The 16,755-nt window shown below is 47.1% G+C and overlaps 1 protein-coding gene across 5 annotated transcripts in view; it reads left to right on the top strand.

The window, feature by feature from the left end:
* Cdc14a (cell division cycle 14A) overlaps positions 1 to 16,755 on the top strand; it is a 157,239-nt gene that overhangs the window by 50,505 nt on the left and 89,979 nt on the right. For 4 of the 5 annotated variants that reach the window (XM_023721682.1, XM_023721681.1, XM_023721680.1 and 1 more), the window contains one exon: positions 7,878 to 7,957. In XM_023721682.1, the coding sequence (XP_023577450.1) occupies positions 7,878 to 7,957 (80 nt within the window). Of the gene's footprint in view, positions 1 to 6,304; positions 6,324 to 7,877; positions 7,958 to 16,755 lie in introns of those variants that run through there. The other variant, XM_023721683.1, reaches the window with a different exon arrangement.

Raw genomic sequence — 16,755 nt, 5'->3', positions numbered from 1 at the left:
TATGTGAAATCCCAACACAGTATTAAAATGTAAAAAGATGTTATACAGAGGTGCTTCAGAGCAAACACTCCTTCAAAAAGCACCGCGTTTCTCGCCCTTGTTCTCCCCAGGATGCCAGAGTGAATAGTTCTAGGGTAGGACTGTGAGCAGGGCCCGCTGCTGGACTCCTCGTAGGTCCTCCTCACCCGGCCTCCATGTTTGCTCCACAGATGTATTGTCTCACCCTGTGCTGACCTCATACTCTGACTTAGAGCAGACTTGAAGACGGGAAAAATGACTTCTTTTCTGTATAATGTGCTCAACCAAAGTCTGTAGGAGGAAAGATTCATTTATTCTTATTTTGGTTTAGACTATGCAGCACAATAGATTTAAAATACACTGACTAAGATACAAGTTGCTTTAAAAATACAGTTACATTTTTGGTTTGCAAGTGATTGTTCCAACGTGGTTTTTCTTTCTGGAAACTGTTAGAGCACAAGTAGAGTCATTTGTGTGTTTCAGAAATGTATGACTTTTTCTTACTTGAAAAACTATAAACCCAAATGCAGATTGCTTTCTTAGTTACTTAATATAATGGGAGGAAATGATGCAGAGGAAAATGTTACTAAGTGTAGTGAAGTAGGATTTTCTTTGTCCTTGAGTATAACAATAATGACTTAGTGCTGCCCTCGGGAGAGAAGCAGTTTATAAATTAAGTGCCCTGACATTTCAGAAGCCTGAGAACCCAGGCTTTGGAGTCTGACGAGAGACCTTAGAAGTTTGATTTCACCCCCTGCAGCCCCTTGCCTCCTCGATGTCCTTTCCATAAACTTCTGCGGTCCGTTCTCTGCAGGGGACGGGCGGTCGGCTGCTTACCCCTCTGCCCTTGGTTCAGCCTTTCTCTGCAATCATATTCTTTTGTTCAGAAGTTCAAATATTAAAAACATGAGCATAGTTCTAGTAATATCAGCTCTTACTCTTTGTTGGGAGAGAGAGGAGCCACCTTTGGGATTTTTTGATACTTGATTGTGGATCTGACCAGGCAGGGACCAATGGCATGTATTTCATGGGTTTTGATCCCGAGGCGCCAGGACACTCGGGGGCTTGAAGAGGCAAAACTGAGGCAAAGATCAGCATCTGTGTTGTAAAGTGAGAGGGTTTTCCTTATGGATGTTCTCAGTGCTGCAATTTTGCTCCGTGGATATCATTGGCTACCATAGGTCCTTACATCAGCAACAATGGAAATTAAAACTGAGGTGGCCACAAGGAATTTATAGGCAAAAGTTTCAGCGTGAAAGTAAAAGAATATGGTAAAGGGCTTCAGCTGGAGTTGAAAGCTAAAGGGAGCACAACCCCGACAAAGATCAGGCTGGCCCCTGAAGCGAGGAAAGCGAGACAGCCAGGAAGGTCTGATGAAGATCAGTCTGACTCGCTCACGAAAGGGCCAGGCCAGGTTTTGTGGGCTTACGAGGGTGGGTTCAAGTCTGGGTGCTCATTTTCTTGTTTTGGCTCTGCAAGATGGCTCCTGAGGAGGGAGTTCCCTCTGGAGGAGGCAGGACTCCTGCCTGGGGGAGTTTTAGTCCTGGAGGCTCTGCTGTGATCCAGGGTGACCCAACTTTAGGGCAGTAGAGACTTTGGGTGTGATCGACTGTGCTGTGGATGTCCTGTGTTAGTGTCCTCAGTCTTTAAGGGGGGCGAATCAGGCCGTGTAATTAGGGATTTGACTCCAAGTTTTACAGAGGCCAGCCTTTGTCCTGGTTCCGGATCTGGTGTCTCCAGGCCTGAGTAAGGAGTGCAGTCTCGTTTTAAAACAAAAGCCACTTTTGAGTCACGGATTACTTCAGAAGAAAATGCACATCCTTTAGGGCTCGGAAGTTCATTTGTTCACTGTCCCTTTTGGGGGAGGCTGGGTCACAGCAACCACAAGAGATAGTTGCGACCCCGGGCTTTGGTGTCTGTGTCTGCAGGTGAGCTTAGGGCTCCGTGGAAGTGTGTGCATTCAGGTTCACCTGATTTTAGGTCCGAAAAAGAAAAACAAATACTTGGGGATCAGTGTTTGTGTCCTTCGCTTGCTGTTGAAGAGCTAGGTGCTAGATACGCTTTCGTGTCCGTTAAATACGTAATTCGTTCATTTATTCCTTCAAAGAAACACGCTTACACAGTAGTTTGCAGTTGTCCCCTGCAGCACTGCGGTGCTTCTGCCCAGGGGAGAGAGCCTGACGCTTGACCCCGGGCAGGCGGGCTGCACATCTTGGTGTGCCCCCCTCTCTCCAGGCAAGTGACTGTGGTTCCCGTGACTACATTATTGTTCTTCTCGCGGAAAACGCCTCTAAATTTCTTCTTGCTGTTTGTACAGCCATCAAGCATTGACAAGCCTGTGCTGTGTTCCAGGCACAGTGTTGAGTTCCACAGACCCCGAGACTAACCCAAATAGCCACAGAGCAAACCGCAGCAAGAACTGAGGCAAGGCGGGCAGCAGAGGCCCTCGTCACCGAGTTGCCCGGGAGGCCTCAGGCCCAGGCCTGCTCCTGCCGTCCTTTCCCCCTTTGGGGCTCTGGCTGCCAGCATCTTTGCATGACTTAATTAGGCTGAGTTCAGGGATGTTCAGCTCTCCCTGCGACACACTGTGTCTTCGGTTCCCGTGCAGACTGCAAGCATTCAGTCATGGAATGTGCATTGGCTGGATTGTTGTTGTGAGGTGTGCAGTGTCCTGCCTGCCTCAGAACAGTTTGAGGGAAGAGGGAAAGTGGACGTCTGGGTTGGAAAGCGTGCCCTACGGCTCTAAAGTGCCTTCTATGAGGAGATAGAGAGCATGTGAGCCAGAGCTGTGGCTCCTGATGGGCCTCCCCATTGCCTTCTCTTTTAGTACATCTTTGCAGGACTGACTCCCCTGAGTTTGGGCCCAGAAAGTTGATTTTTTCACTTGCCTTGCTGTTGCCACTAAGCTGCAGTGACACCTTTTTTTCTCCCTTTTTTAAAATCTCATTTTCTAGTTATTAATTAAGCTGAAGTAACCCTCTGGAGAAGACGCACTCCTGCGGGCCCCATGCATTTGAAGCATTCATTTCCTGAAGATCTGGTGGAGCCATTGGAAGGCCCAGAAGGGTGGGCAGACCTGGCCCCTGACTCCAGGAGCTTCATGCTTGAGAATAGAGGAGAATAACTGCCACAGAGCCGAAAGGCGCACCACACAGTGGCCCCAGGATCCGTGATAGCCCCATGCTGCCCAGCCCCACTGTGGCCAGCTCCGTGACCTCGAGCAGCTGTTTCTCCATGTGCTCTGAGGATGGCTAGGGCGAGGTGTGCAAGTGCCTGACATTTCTGGCCTTCTGATTTTGTCATTGTCATCATCATGCCCATTAGTCGTAGAGTCACGTGTTGTATTCTGGCATCTGAGGAGTAGGGAAAGCCTTCTGAGATGGAAGAACAGAAGGCGCACAGAGCCCGTGGTCGTTGAGGTCCTGTGCTGGCTGACAGAAGAAAAGCTCGTGAGCCAACTAATGAAGCGGGAGGAATTTTACTAGGCAGAGGTGCTAAGCGCAGCATTCCGGGAAGAAGGCCTCAGATGCCAGAAGGTGTCACGTCTGCACAGGCGGCAGCAGGTGCAGGGTGGCAGGGAGGGCTCGCCTGGAAACAGCGGAGGAAAGGCTGGCAGCACGGCCGGGTGCCCTTCCCCAGAGCTGCGTCCTGGCTGGGGCTCCCCTCCCGTGCATACTTGCTGCATCCCTAGATTAGACGTGATACTTAGCATAATTAAATCCTATATAAATTTTGAAGTTTTTAGTTTTTTATTGTTCTACTACATTTCTTGTTATTGTTGTTCCCAAATACTTTCGGTCTGCTGCTGGTTGAGCCCTAGGATCTGGCCCCTTTGGATGTAGAAAGCTGACTTCTGTAGTGGGCAGGAGAAGCAGTGGTGGAGAGAAGTGGTGTCTGCTTCAGAGCGTGAGGTGGGTTTGAAATGGGTGTAGAGGATGCTCCCGGGGCGCGCCTTCCCTGAGGAGTGCAGGAAGCTTGGGTCGGAGCCTCTCTGCTGCATTTCGGGCCACTGTGGGTTCTGGTGGTGATGTTGCTGTATGATTTGAAAAGATACTTGTATCCTTTTGTCCCCACATGATGTGCTCCAGGCCCATAACCTGGGTCCTCCCTGGTAGCAGGAGACAGTGGAGAAGAGCTTGTCTGGGCATTGATTTGATGAAGATGGTGGAGCGAAGAGAGGCCGGCGAGAGGGCACAGGACCGCCAGTGAAGGGCGGAGCCCAGCGCTCGGCGCTGCTGGTGCTGGCGGCGCTGAGCTTAGTCCTCTGGGCATGCAAGACCTGGTCTGAGAGGTCAGAGGCAGCCTCTCCTTTTTGGCATGTCTTCTGTGTTTGGTGAGTCTTAATCCTTCTAGGCTGCTTTCAGGTTGTAACATCTGCTTTCTGGAAAGTACTGTTTGGAAGAAATATGACTGATTCCGCAGTGCTTGGAACGTCACGTTGGATCTGTTACACCAGGTGCCTGCAGAGGCAGTGCCCCGCTGGCAGAGCCGGTCCTCAGCATTTGTTTCCTCATTTTTAAACAAAACATTAAATAAAATAGCAGGAAATCAGCTGCCCAAATTGAAGAATCTGTTCTCAAAAGGCCAAGTTAAATCCTCCAGAGGATTTTTACTTTCCAAATTGCAATGAATAAATACAGTTAACACAGGGACAGAGTTTTCTTTTTAAAATATATGTATGGTGAATGTAATGCATATATTTGTGTTGTAATTCACAGTAAAACTTTTATTTGCGGAAAGAACAGCACCTAAGAACCAAGCTAAAAATATGTAGTGAAGTTGGAGGCAAATGTCCCCAGGGAAAGACCACTAGCAGATTCATGACTCAGAGCCTGCAGTGGGCTTCTGTATTAAGCCGTTCGTTGTTTTAAGAGTCACAGCTTGTGTATCAGGGAGATTAAATTAGCCAGGTACCAAAGCAGAGTTGTAATTGGAAGATGCTTCTGAACATCTCTCTCACACAGTTTTTTGTACTCCTTAAGGATGTCACAACCATAGGATTGAGTCAGTTAAAACAGATTCAGAACTATGTACTTGTAGACAAATTCTAGGAAGATTTTATTTAATCTCTCACTTTGGTTTGATATTTGTCCATAAAATTAGTATAAATTTAATACTTGATACGTTGTCAGTGTGTTGTATATATACAAACATTTAAAATTTTAAGTGTTACATATTTTAATGTTGGTTTATGTATAGATTCAGTGACAGGCTTTCCATTTATAGCATGTTGTGAAACATGCACATCAAATTGATTTGAGTACAAGACTGTGACTACGGCAGCTGCTGGTGGTGTGTGGGCGTGTTGAGAGAGCCGATGTGTGATTGTTCATTAAGATCTAAGCAGCACTGGCTTATTGGTAAACAGGCTGGCTTGCCGTGCTGTCACTTTTCTGTGTTTTTAAGAAATACTAGAATATCTGGCGATGGAAGGCCGAAGCAGGATTGCAAGTCGAAGTCGACCTGGGCAACTAGCACCTTAGGCCCTATGCCAGAAACAAGAAATAGCGGGCTGAAGGCGTAGCTCAGTGTAATGGCCCTGAGTTCAGTCCCTGGTGCTAAAAAATAAGAAGTCTGGTAACAAATTTTTGGCTATGATAGACTTTATGCTTTTAATGTTTTGTTTACTTTACAAAGCTACTTTATTTTAGATTTAGTTACTTTACACCTAAAACACATTTGCACATGACTGTACAAAATAGTGACAGCACAGAGCAGCAGTTTTCCCTTCTCCCTTCGGTCCTTCCCCAGCCAAATTCCTCAGGCATAACTACTCTTAGTAATTTGAAATCTAATTTTTAAAAGCAAGCATAATGACATTTAGGAATCTAGAAGAGCCCTTATCTCAAGATGTTTGGAGTCAGATATGTATTCAAATTCTTCACCATCGTGGAACAGCAGTGTGAATTTGGAAAGTTCCTTACAGGTCTGAGTTTTCGATTACTTGACAGCCAGTCTTATTAACTGTTACTTCCCTTCGTCGATTCCGTCAGACCTACTCCCACCCCCAGAGGTATATCTAAGATCTGGCCAGGCATAGATGGTAGGAGAACGGCCACTTGTGTGGTAATGACACAGCACACATGTATCAGGAGAACTTTCCCCACCCTTCTGAAGTCCCTACCTTCAGGTTGCAAAAGGTCAGCCTGTAACAGATACCTGGGAATCTGCCTGGAATTTAGATGCCCCTGTTGGGTTTCACTTTGCACTTATTAATAATTTAGCACTGGGATAAAAATAAAAACAAAGGCTCTCTCTCCTCTTCCCATGTGAGGACACACGGTCATGTGTGCTAAGTCATGCCGGTAAGATGAGGCGCGAGCCTGCTGGGGTCACCAGTCCAGGGAGGTCTCCTGTGGGCTGGCGACACCTCCTGCCGAACCGGTGCAGAACTGGAGAGAATGAATGTAATTGCTCCCGAGGAGGGAGCTTTTCAAAGGCGGTTTGTGTGAGCCTTAATTCTGTGACCCAGACACGGAAACTCGCTCTGGCAGCAGCTGTCCTCAGAGCAGCCAGAGCTCGCCTTCCAGTGCTGCCGCTCCTCAGGGCTGGGAAGGGGCATCTTGGAACAGGCTCTGTTGCGTGTGATCTGCCCTGCGGGTGCAGTAAAAGTGTGTTGTGGTACTGGTGCTGCAAATGGTCTTCAAGGCTGGGGCTGATTCAGAATGATTTTGTAACTATCTGAGCTGCAGCTGGAGTCAGGATGCTGTCTGGAGTCTGTGCCTTGAGACTAGATTGGCTTTTTTCTGTATTTGTGGTCCTGTTTTGGAGTGCTAGAGGTTGGACCTGCACCCTTGCACTGGGTGGCTCCTCGCTCCTTCTTAGTGTTAGCTTTTGTTTTGAGGCAGCGTGTTACTACGCCATTGTTCCCCGGCTGGGCTTGAACCTGTGATTCTCCTGCCTCAGTCTCCCAGCGTGTGGAATGATAGGTGTGTTGCTCAGTGGTGCTTGCTGATGAGGACTTCAGCTCATGTGCAGCTTGTTTGGTACTCAGTTCACTTCGGTGGGTGCGTGCCCCGGCAGACCTTTGTTGCCGAGTGAACCTGGGCCTGTTGTTAAAACTTGCCGTACTTTTTATCTATTAATTTTATTTCTGCAGAGAATTCAAAGTTGGAGTGCTCTCTAGTCCTGCAGTTGTTAATAAGTAAATGTGCACGCTATCCTGCTAGCAGGATGCAGTAGCTCACACCCTACAGAGGCGTTGTGCATGGGGGGAAACCCTACTTACAGACAACTGGGACAGTGCCGTCCTTGTGATTCAAGGGCTGTGCTGTAGGGACCCCAGGGAAATGGGTCATCAGTTCTAGGCAGAGAGTTAGGAATGAACTAATTCAGCTATGGGTGAAGACAATCAATGCCTGCAGATCAGAATTAAAATATTAAATGGTATGTGAAGAAAAACAGACTTTCCTGTGGTTTACCATGCCACCCAGTTCAGCTGCTTTGGCCCCGCCCCTTGTCTTGCCCAGACCTTGCAGGTGTCCTGTGCCCTGGGGCGTGTGGGGGGCAGTAGGCCCAGGCTCACTCCTGGGGGGTCACCTGGGAAGACCCGAGGGTCCCCCACCTGAGGGTCCCAGCCATGTCCCGCCCTGCCTGGGGATCTGCCTGCCGCCTGGGTGGGATGAGCTGCAAGCTTAAAAGGAAGTTTGGTCCCTGGGCCACTGCCTACAGGAAAGTGTGTGGCTGAACTGGAGGGTGACAAGTCTGAGCCCAGTCTTCAAGTAAGAACTAAGAAAGGGCCAGGTGGAGCTCAGGGCACGGCCCTGGGATCCCTGGACAGCCAGCGGTGAGCTCTGTGATAACTGTGAAAGTAGCTTGTGTCGTTCTGTGGTGACAGTGTCCCTGCTTATCTGTCCTAGGTGATCTACTTGAAGAAGACGCCGGAAGAGGCCTACCGAGCGCTACTGTCCGGCTCAGCGCCGCCCTATGTCCCCTTCAGGTATAGCGGCTGTTACATTATACAGAAATAAAGGGGTGCTGACTTTTTCTTTACCCTCCAAAAAAGCAGAACAAAAACCAAAAGAACCCAAACCAAATCAAACACCAGGAGGAAGACTTCCACAGCCGTCGTCTCTGAAGAATGGTAAACCTGAGTCCCCCTTTCCATTTCATGCTTATTTGTCCTGATTGGCGAGTGTTTGTGTCGCCTCCTGTTGCTTCGGTGGCACAGTTCCCAGCAGGGCTGGGACAACCCCGTAAGATCCCGAGACTGAGATCACATCCCTATTTCTGAGGCCACAGGTGGGACCCAGGGGACAAAGTGGCACCCAGCTGGCGGATGGGAGGAAAGCAGCTCCCAGCCAGTCTTCTGGGAGAGCCAGGGTGAGCCCGACATCTCTGAGAATAGATAGAAGTGTGGCATATGGAGGCGCTTTCAGGAAGCTGAAGTTGTCTGTAACTTTCTGGTTTTAGTGCCTCCTGCACACTTTTTTTTTTTTTTTTAATAATTTTAGGGTCTGCAGGGTGTTCAGGGTCTCACTACTAGATCAGACTCGTAGTGATCACCTGTTTACAGCCTTCCAAGAGCTGGGATTACAGGTGCACCACCATGCCCAGTCTCAATTGTTATCTCAGCGTGCCCCAGGGGTGGGGCCAGAACAGCAGGCCTGGGGATAGAACCCCTGGCCCCTGGGCCTGCTTACAGGCGCTTTATCCGCTGAGCTATTTCGCCGGCTCTGGTCCTGCACTTTTGAAAGCTGTGTGGGAGACAGAATCTGTTTTGCCAGCTGTGGTGATGCTGGTGATCGCTGTACCTCAGCTCTAAGTAGGTGGTTGCTAAGCGCTCGGAGAGCCTGAAGCTGCAGAAGCCTGGGCGAAGCGCTGACCTGCTCCGAGCTTCAGTGTCCTCACCTGTGAAAGGCGCACGGGGTATGTCTAGGGTTAAAGCAGGCAGAACAGCTGCCCTGCGCCCTGAGTGGCACCAGGGCTTGCATTTTGCGTTGTTGTTGATGAAAAATAAGTGTGCAAAATAAGTGTTACCACGATGATTATGAATATGATGACTGGGAGGAGGACTTGCAATGAGCACAGAAGGGCTGGTGATGCCGTGAGTGTGCAGTGCCCGGGCGGTTCCCAGCCTCCCCAGGTAGGTTCAGTGTGTATATTAATGTCTATGTGGTAGCCGGTCAGCAGTCAGATGAACCTTGACATCCTTGTTAATTTAGACGAGTATGTCTTGGAGGAGGGAATAAAATTTTTTTGTGCTAGACAGTTTGTTTCTTGAGAACAAGCAGGTTTTTTGAATAATTAAGAAGACCAGAAGAGAAAGAAAAATATTGTAAGAAAATTACTACTATCTGACAGAATCGTAAAAGTAAGAAACAAAATACACAGGAGAAGGTCACTGCCATGTGGTGAGACGTGAGAGATTTGGCGGTCTGCATAAGGTCCTCCTACGAGAAAGGGCGTCTGATGCAAGGCCGAGGCACCCGTCCCGTCCTTCAGGCGCCCGTTTCCTACCAAGAGTTTGATCAAAGTGTCGCTCAGGCTGTCTCTTTCTCATGACTTGGAACCCCAAGACTCGTTTGGCATTAACCTCTGTGTCTCAATACAGACCCTTCATAAACCACAAACCACACACTTGAAGCAGAACATACCAAGAAGAGTGGATTTGCGTTTTAGTGAAGAATGTAGATGAGACACTACTACTGGCTTTTGGGATTTGGACTAAAGAAACTGCTTTTCACTCTAAGACTGGAAGTGTGTTGCTTCACGTCTGTCCTCCAGGCTCACTGAGCTCCAGGAATGTGGTCGTGAACCTCCTCAGACTGGTTTTCGGCAGTCACTATGTCTTGGCCCCCCTATAATCTGGGTTTTAATCATCTGCCACCTTTTTACTCCATTTGTTGTTTAATCACACTCTTGTTGTCACTGTTTAGATTTTTCTACTGTTAAATTTATCTGAAAACAGACTTCTAGTTAGATATAATTGTATTACTTAAAATTCCTTAAAAAGGGAGACTGTTGAAGGCTTAGGGAGGTCTGGTTGGTATTTTCCACTGTACTTGTCGCTGAGATGCATAAGCTACCATATGTGCTATATATCTTGTTGTGTTTTTCTAATAGAGCAATTTTATGAGTACTCTGGTTTGGATAATCCTCCTTGTCAAGATTCATTCATTTAGCAAGCAGTTATTTGAACGGTTCCATCAAAGCCTTTCCCCTTTTTTCTTGGGAAGCATGGCACTTCCTCGGCCTGTGTTTCCTTTGTGTGTGTGTGTGTGTGTGTGTGTGTGTGTATTTTAGTACAGTGTCTATAGGGTCTTACCGCACAGATCAGACTCCTAGTGATCCTCCTGTTTTCAACCTCCCAAGCGCTGGGATTGCAGGAGACACTCCCACACCGGGTCTCAGTTGCCAGCTCAGTACATCCTGGGCAGGGCCGGTGGGGCGCCCTGGGCAGGAACCCCGGCCGCTGCACTCTGCCTAAGCAGGCGCTGTAGCCTGTTGAGCTATCTGGCCGGCCCTCTGCCTTGCTTGTTGCACTTTCTGCGTTGCTGTGCTCGCTGTAGCATCGAAGCCAATGTCTTATATCAAAGTTGTGCGCTTGCAGGGCTGACTGTCCTCTTGAGAGTGGAAGGTGGATGCCCTCCCCTTTGGGATCTCTTTTTGAGACAGTGTTTCTCTATGTGGTTCAGGTTGGACTTGAACTCACTTTATAGCCCTTGCTGGTCTCAGACTCACAGTGATCCTCCTGATTCAGCCTCCTGAATGCTGGGATTACAGATGTACACCACCACACCCAGCCTGGGTATTGGACTTTTAAGAACTATCTGCATGATTGCAACCTGTGACTATGTGGTAAATGTCAAGAACTGGTCTGTAGGTATACCATGGCAAAAATTAAAAATATTTTAAAAGCTCAGTGGTTATATAAATAAATTTAGGACTTGCAATTGGTTGTGAGTAATGACGTAATCTAGTTCTGTTTCTCCTAGAAGTTTTAAAGTGCTGATTCTTTTACTCCTGTCCTCTAATTTCTAACATCTGCTCTTGTGAAACACTCCGTGGTGTGTTTCCACACTGTGTAGAGCAAAGGAGATCTCGTGAGATCAGAATAATGTCATCATACGTGGAACTTTTTATTCTGTTTCCAGAGAGTCTTGGAAGCAGGCGACTTGTGACACAGGACATTTTATTTAGTGTGAGCGAGAACATCCAGTGTTTCTCTCAGCAGCTGGGAGGCCCGCTCGCTGTTGGTAACCAAGGCCCCACAGGCCTGCCCTGGGCAACCCTTCAGTAACGTTTATTATTAAAGTGGCCTCATGCTGTTTGTGTTAAGGGAGGTGCTTGTTGTGTTTTAGGGATGACCCTTAGTGATAGCCAAGTCGCTGAGCTATGTGTCTGAGTCTTAATGGGAAATCTGAAAAGCAATTATCGTAGGTCTCTTGGGCATGCCAGAACTTGTAGGCCTTTGAACATGGCTCAGAGGGGTCAACCACTTTGAACATGGCCTGAGACTGCCTTCTTTCTTCTAAAGCACACATGTGCTGGTCGAGGCGAGCTGCAATTCTGAGCCACAATTCCTCACATAACAGCACAGAGCTAGCTATTCGTTGCCTCACATATGGCATTGTGGTTCTTTTCAAAGGCTGTTGAGCAGTTAACTTTGTATCTCAAAGGGTAAGTTCTTACCATGTTTTTCTCCAGTGGCAAAAATGTGGAAACTAAGTTTTTTTTTTTCAGAACTGGAGATTGAACTCAGGCCCTTGCGCTTGCCAGGGAAGCGCTTATTCCATTGAGCCATCTCCCCGGTCCCACGAAGTTTTATTTTATGCTTAGTTGTTTCTTTCAATGTTGATTACTTAGCTGCTTCTCCACATTCTTTGAGTTCAGTCCTGCCCTGTGGATCTTCCGTACACCTTTGATTTTGATGCCTGGTATGATGGAAAGGCATCCACATTACTTTTGAATAGTGAAGATGTGCCTTTTTGTTTTGTTTTGTTTTGTTTTCAAACTAGACAGCATGTCTGGGTCCGTAGTGTTGTATTTCTCTGAGCACTTGGGTCATGTTTTGAGTAACTCGGGCCACTATGAAAACCTGACTATGAGATTGTTTTGTTAAAGCAGTAATAAGCTGCACCTGCAGAATCTGAGCAGTAAAGCATTCCGAGGCAGTCTCTGTGGCCCATCAGAAACACACAGAAGTGAGTCGCACCTTTATCAGCTGGAACAAAAGTTCATGCTGCGGAAAAATCGGCTCAGACTACTTCTGCTATTCCTACGTTATGGTTCCAGATTAGTATTGTCAAGATTTATGTAGTAGGATTAGTGCCAATATTCTTGTAATCTTTATGGTATATTTCCAGTAGCCAGCCTTAGTAGTAAAGATAATTCAGCATAAGATTGCAACCATTTACCTTTATAACAATTCATTTTTTTGTTCTTTTTCCTTTATAACAATTTTTTTCCCCCCGGAACCAGGGATTGAACTCAGGCCCTTGTGCTTGCCAGGCAAGCGCTTATTCTACAGAGCCGTCTCTGTGGCCCCCCTTTATAACAATTTAAAGGCAGTCTTCCATTATTAGTTTTGTTAAATGTATGTTGGATATTGATCAGAGACCCAGAGCCAGCTGTTGGTCTATTTACTGGTGTTACTAGTAGTCCTATAGATTTTGTGTTGCTGATTTTATATGACTTGATAAGCAGTGACTTAGAATTGAATTTTCAGTCATGTTTTTTAGATGAGCACAGTGACTAGTGTATATCTCATGTTAAAGCTGAAAAGTAGGAGATTTTGTGTGCCTTTATAAAAAGTTGTTTTTGTGACAAGGAGTACAGGCGGGCTTTGAGCTCACGTGTAGCCCAAGTTGGCCTCGAACCCGCGGCAGTCCTCTTGCCTCAGCCTCCGAAGGGCTTGGGTTACAGGTGTGTGCCACCAGACCTGGCTGTGTCCCATAATTTTGTTAGATTATTTATTCAGCCTTTGGCCCTGCTGCATGAGGCCATTTGGTTTTGCTCCCTTAGGAGACAGCTTTGTTCTCTTAACAGATGAAAATGGTTAATTCTTTCCTTCCCACATAACTATTTGTCTCCAAGCTGAGATAGATTTAAGTTTAAAATACACATTAGATTTCAGAGATTTAGTCTAAAAATTAAAAAAGTATTTATAATGTTGATTATATGGCAGAATGATATTCTAGATAGAGTGTAGCTATATCAGATTAAACAAATATCATTAATTAATTGTATTTTTGCATTATACCAGGATACTTACATTTGTAAAGATGAAACAAATTACATATAATAGTAGTTTATGTAACAAGAATTCCCAAACAAACTTTGAACAGATGCCTAAGGAAATGTGAACTTTTTGCCAGCCAGATAACTCAGCGGATTAAAGGACCTGCTTAGGCAGACTCAGGGACTGGGGTTCAATCCCTGACATGCTGTGCCGGCCCCACTCCCGGGGTGTGATGAGATGGAGACTGAGATGGGAGCTTGAGAGGCTAAAAGCAGGAGGATCACTATGAGTCCGATCTGTGGAGTGAAACCCTGTACTAAAATACATTAAAAAGAAAAAATATGAACTTTCTAAGACTTAATGTTTCTCATCATTTAAAATGAGTAAGACAGAATACAATAAATTATTTTGGTAAATCTTAAAGTTTTGTTGTAAATTTCGTTAGTCTAAGCCTTACTGTTTTAACTAAAGATTATAATGTAACCCTGTATAGTACATTAAAAATTTTTTTTTTTCCAGAACCGGGGATTGAACTCAGGGCCTTGCGCTTGTCAGGGAAGCGCTTATTCTACTGAGCCATCTCCCCGGCCCTCAAATTTTTTAAATTAAAAATTAATTAATTAAATTGTTTGGGTTTTTCTTGAGATAAAGTCTCACTTTGTAGTTTATGGCAATCCTCCTGCCTCATTCCTCCAAGTGCTGGTGTATGTTATAGGCGTGTGCTTCCGGGACCAGCTAGAGTTAATTTGCTTTTTATTTTAATATGGTTATGAAGTGAATTTTAATCAGTTATATACTTTTTTATGTATTTAGTACAGAGTCACCAGGGTCGCACTATGTAGATCAGACTCTAGCGATTCCCGTTTTCAGCCTCCCAAGTGCTGGGATTACAGGCGCGTGCCAGCACGCCCAGTCTCAACTGCCGCCTCAGTGTGCCCCGGGGTGGGGCCAGCACAGCAGGCCCGGGGATTGTTCCCACTTTTTATTAGTCCCTTTTCATCAGTTGTTTTTAATTATGTGGTCAGGTCTCCACATTGCACATACTGTGTCTCTTGCTTCATTCTTCCTTTTCAGCATAGAGCGTATATGCTCTTTTGTGTCCTGGTGTGTTGGTAAATAAGGCCACAGGAGTAGAGGGCTTGCTGGTTCTTGTGGTGCACATGCGGTGGTGCCTTGGCTCATGAACATGGTTCTTTCCATGACTCTGGTCCCGTGCCGAGTCGGAGGAGGACCACATCAGATTCAGGGATCAGGCTTGATGTTGAACTTACGGGGAACTCTGATGTGGTTCTCAGTGCAGTTTGAGACCAGAATCTGGGAAAGAATGAAGTTTGTGAGCCCAAGTACCTCGGCGTCACCCCAGTGCCCATATGGGCTTGCGATTTCTGGGTGTCGAGCTGTCAGCTCCTGAAAGCCTGTTTGAGAGCCAGAGCACTGTGACTCGTGGCTCAGGCCCACCCCTCCACTTTTTTTGAGACAGGGTCTCACCGTGTAGTCCAGACTGGCCTTCAACGTGAGGTGATCCTTCTACTTTAGCCTCCTAACTGAATCCCTTTTTAAAAGGGATTGTGGCAGGCTGAGGAGATAGCTCAGTAGAATAAGTGCTTGCCTGGCAAGCTCAGGGTCATGAGTTCAATCCCCAGTACCACAAAAAAAAAAAAAAAAAAAAAAAAGGATTGTAGATGGTGAGTCTAGTTTTCTTAAATTGATTTTTGTTTTCTGTAAAATAAATGCAAAAACATAAACAAATGAACAAAAAGTCCTATAGCTTCTTATATTCAAGTATTCATTCCTTTATTTTATTTTATTTTTTTTATTTTTAACAAATTGACTTACTGGCAGCAAGTCCCTTGCAAGGTCATAGTCATGTGGGCTTTTGTCATCGCTTAATGATAGCTGTGGGGCGTGGCTGCCCCTGCAGAAGTCGCTCTTAGAACGGTAGCACTTGGGGGAGGTGCGGCCTCAGTGGTGGAGCCTAAGGCCCAGCTGACTTGGGTTTGGAAGTTTCCAGCAGTAGGCAGGTGTATCACTTGTCTTCTGTATTAAACAACAGGATGGACACACGACTGGTTCTTCTGCGGAGATGGGTGAAGAGAAGCTTGGGGTGTTGTGCTCCTGCTGTCTCCTCCATGGAGAGCAGCCGTGTGTTTTCCCTTTTGGTGGAACCGTGTAAGCGAGATGGTGCTGTGGCTCCAGAGCAGGGCGGAGCTGACTTTCCCCGGGCAGCCAGGGCTGTGCGCTCGCCTCCCTCCTTGACAAGGGATGTGGAACACTCTGACATGTTCTCTTGTTCCCCTTGATAGACACAGTGTTTGATTCAGTAAAAATGCCTCATGAGTGGATGCGTAATAAGAGAATGAAGGCAGACCAGCAGCTGAGCCAGCAGCTGGGACTGGAGACGTCACGGGGGGGAGGGGGTTAAACTCCTTAGCGTACTGCTGTGGGCTTTGGTCCTGGCTCACGGTGTGACCTCTGAAGCATCTGAGTTGAAACAAACCCACATCTGCAGTACTGCTTGACAAAGGAAGAGAAGACTGCCCTGAGCACGGCTTTAGCTTCCCACAGCTAATACTCCGCTGGAGAGACAGAAGGAGGTGGTTTTAAATGGACAAAAGGGATTTGGGGTTAATGCAAGGAAAGTTGTTCTTGCTTCTCAAGTTGAGGCTGTAGGTAGTTGAGTCAATAAAACATTATAGAACATTATGGAAAATTTCCTTGGACTCAGTTCCCAAGCTCTTTTGCTTCACTTAGCATTCATTTATAGATGTTCATCACCTACCTGGTATGGGGTGCCCTGGGGCATCGAGGTACCTGTCCCTCGCACAGCATGCAGACTGGAGTAATGATAGATGTGCATACTTGAGATTATTATAGGATGAGGAATCAAAATAAGCAGAGCGGGATCTAATTCCCAGCTGTAGTTAAGTCCATAGGAAGAAACAAAGTCCAGAGAGGTGATCTCATCAGAGTGGGGTCGGAGGTTCCCCCAAGGCTGGTGATGGGGAGGAAGGTCAGCCAGCCAGGTGGGCAGAGGAGAAGCTTCACTGGGGAGCTGCGTGCCAGGGTCTTGGAGTCGGGGACGCTCAGAGGCTGCCTGGCCAGGCAGGGTGGGGCCCGTGTCATGGGGCCTCCTCCAGAGTTGAGGCCTTGAGCTTTAGCTCTGGAGCAGTGCGACCTTGGTCTTGAGCTGCAGGTGACCACATCTCCTTGCTTTTTAAATATTTCCCGCAGGTACGTAGAGAAAACTGATTAGGAAGACTAAGAATAGCTATAGAGAGAGTGATAATGGACGCGGAGTGAAAGGCGCCCAAGGGATATTTAAGTGGAGAAAAGAGTGACCAGGTTAAACACCAGGATGGACAGGAAAAAGGGACAAGGGGAAATGCAGATGCGCCTGGACCCAGCCTTGGGGGGCTGGAGGACTGAGGATGCGCCTGGACCCAGCCTGGGGGGGCTGGAGGACTGAGGGTGCGCCTGGACCCAGCCTGGAGGGGGGCTGGAGGACTGAGGATGCACCTGGACCCAGCCTGGGGGGGCTGGAGGACTGAGGATGC

The sequence above is a fragment of the Octodon degus genome, unplaced genomic scaffold (assembly GCF_000260255.1).
Source record: "Octodon degus isolate 3935 unplaced genomic scaffold, OctDeg1.0 scaffold00084, whole genome shotgun sequence".
Lineage (NCBI taxonomy): Eukaryota > Metazoa > Chordata > Mammalia > Rodentia > Octodontidae > Octodon > Octodon degus.
This window is presented reverse-complemented; position numbering and strand designations above follow the sequence as displayed.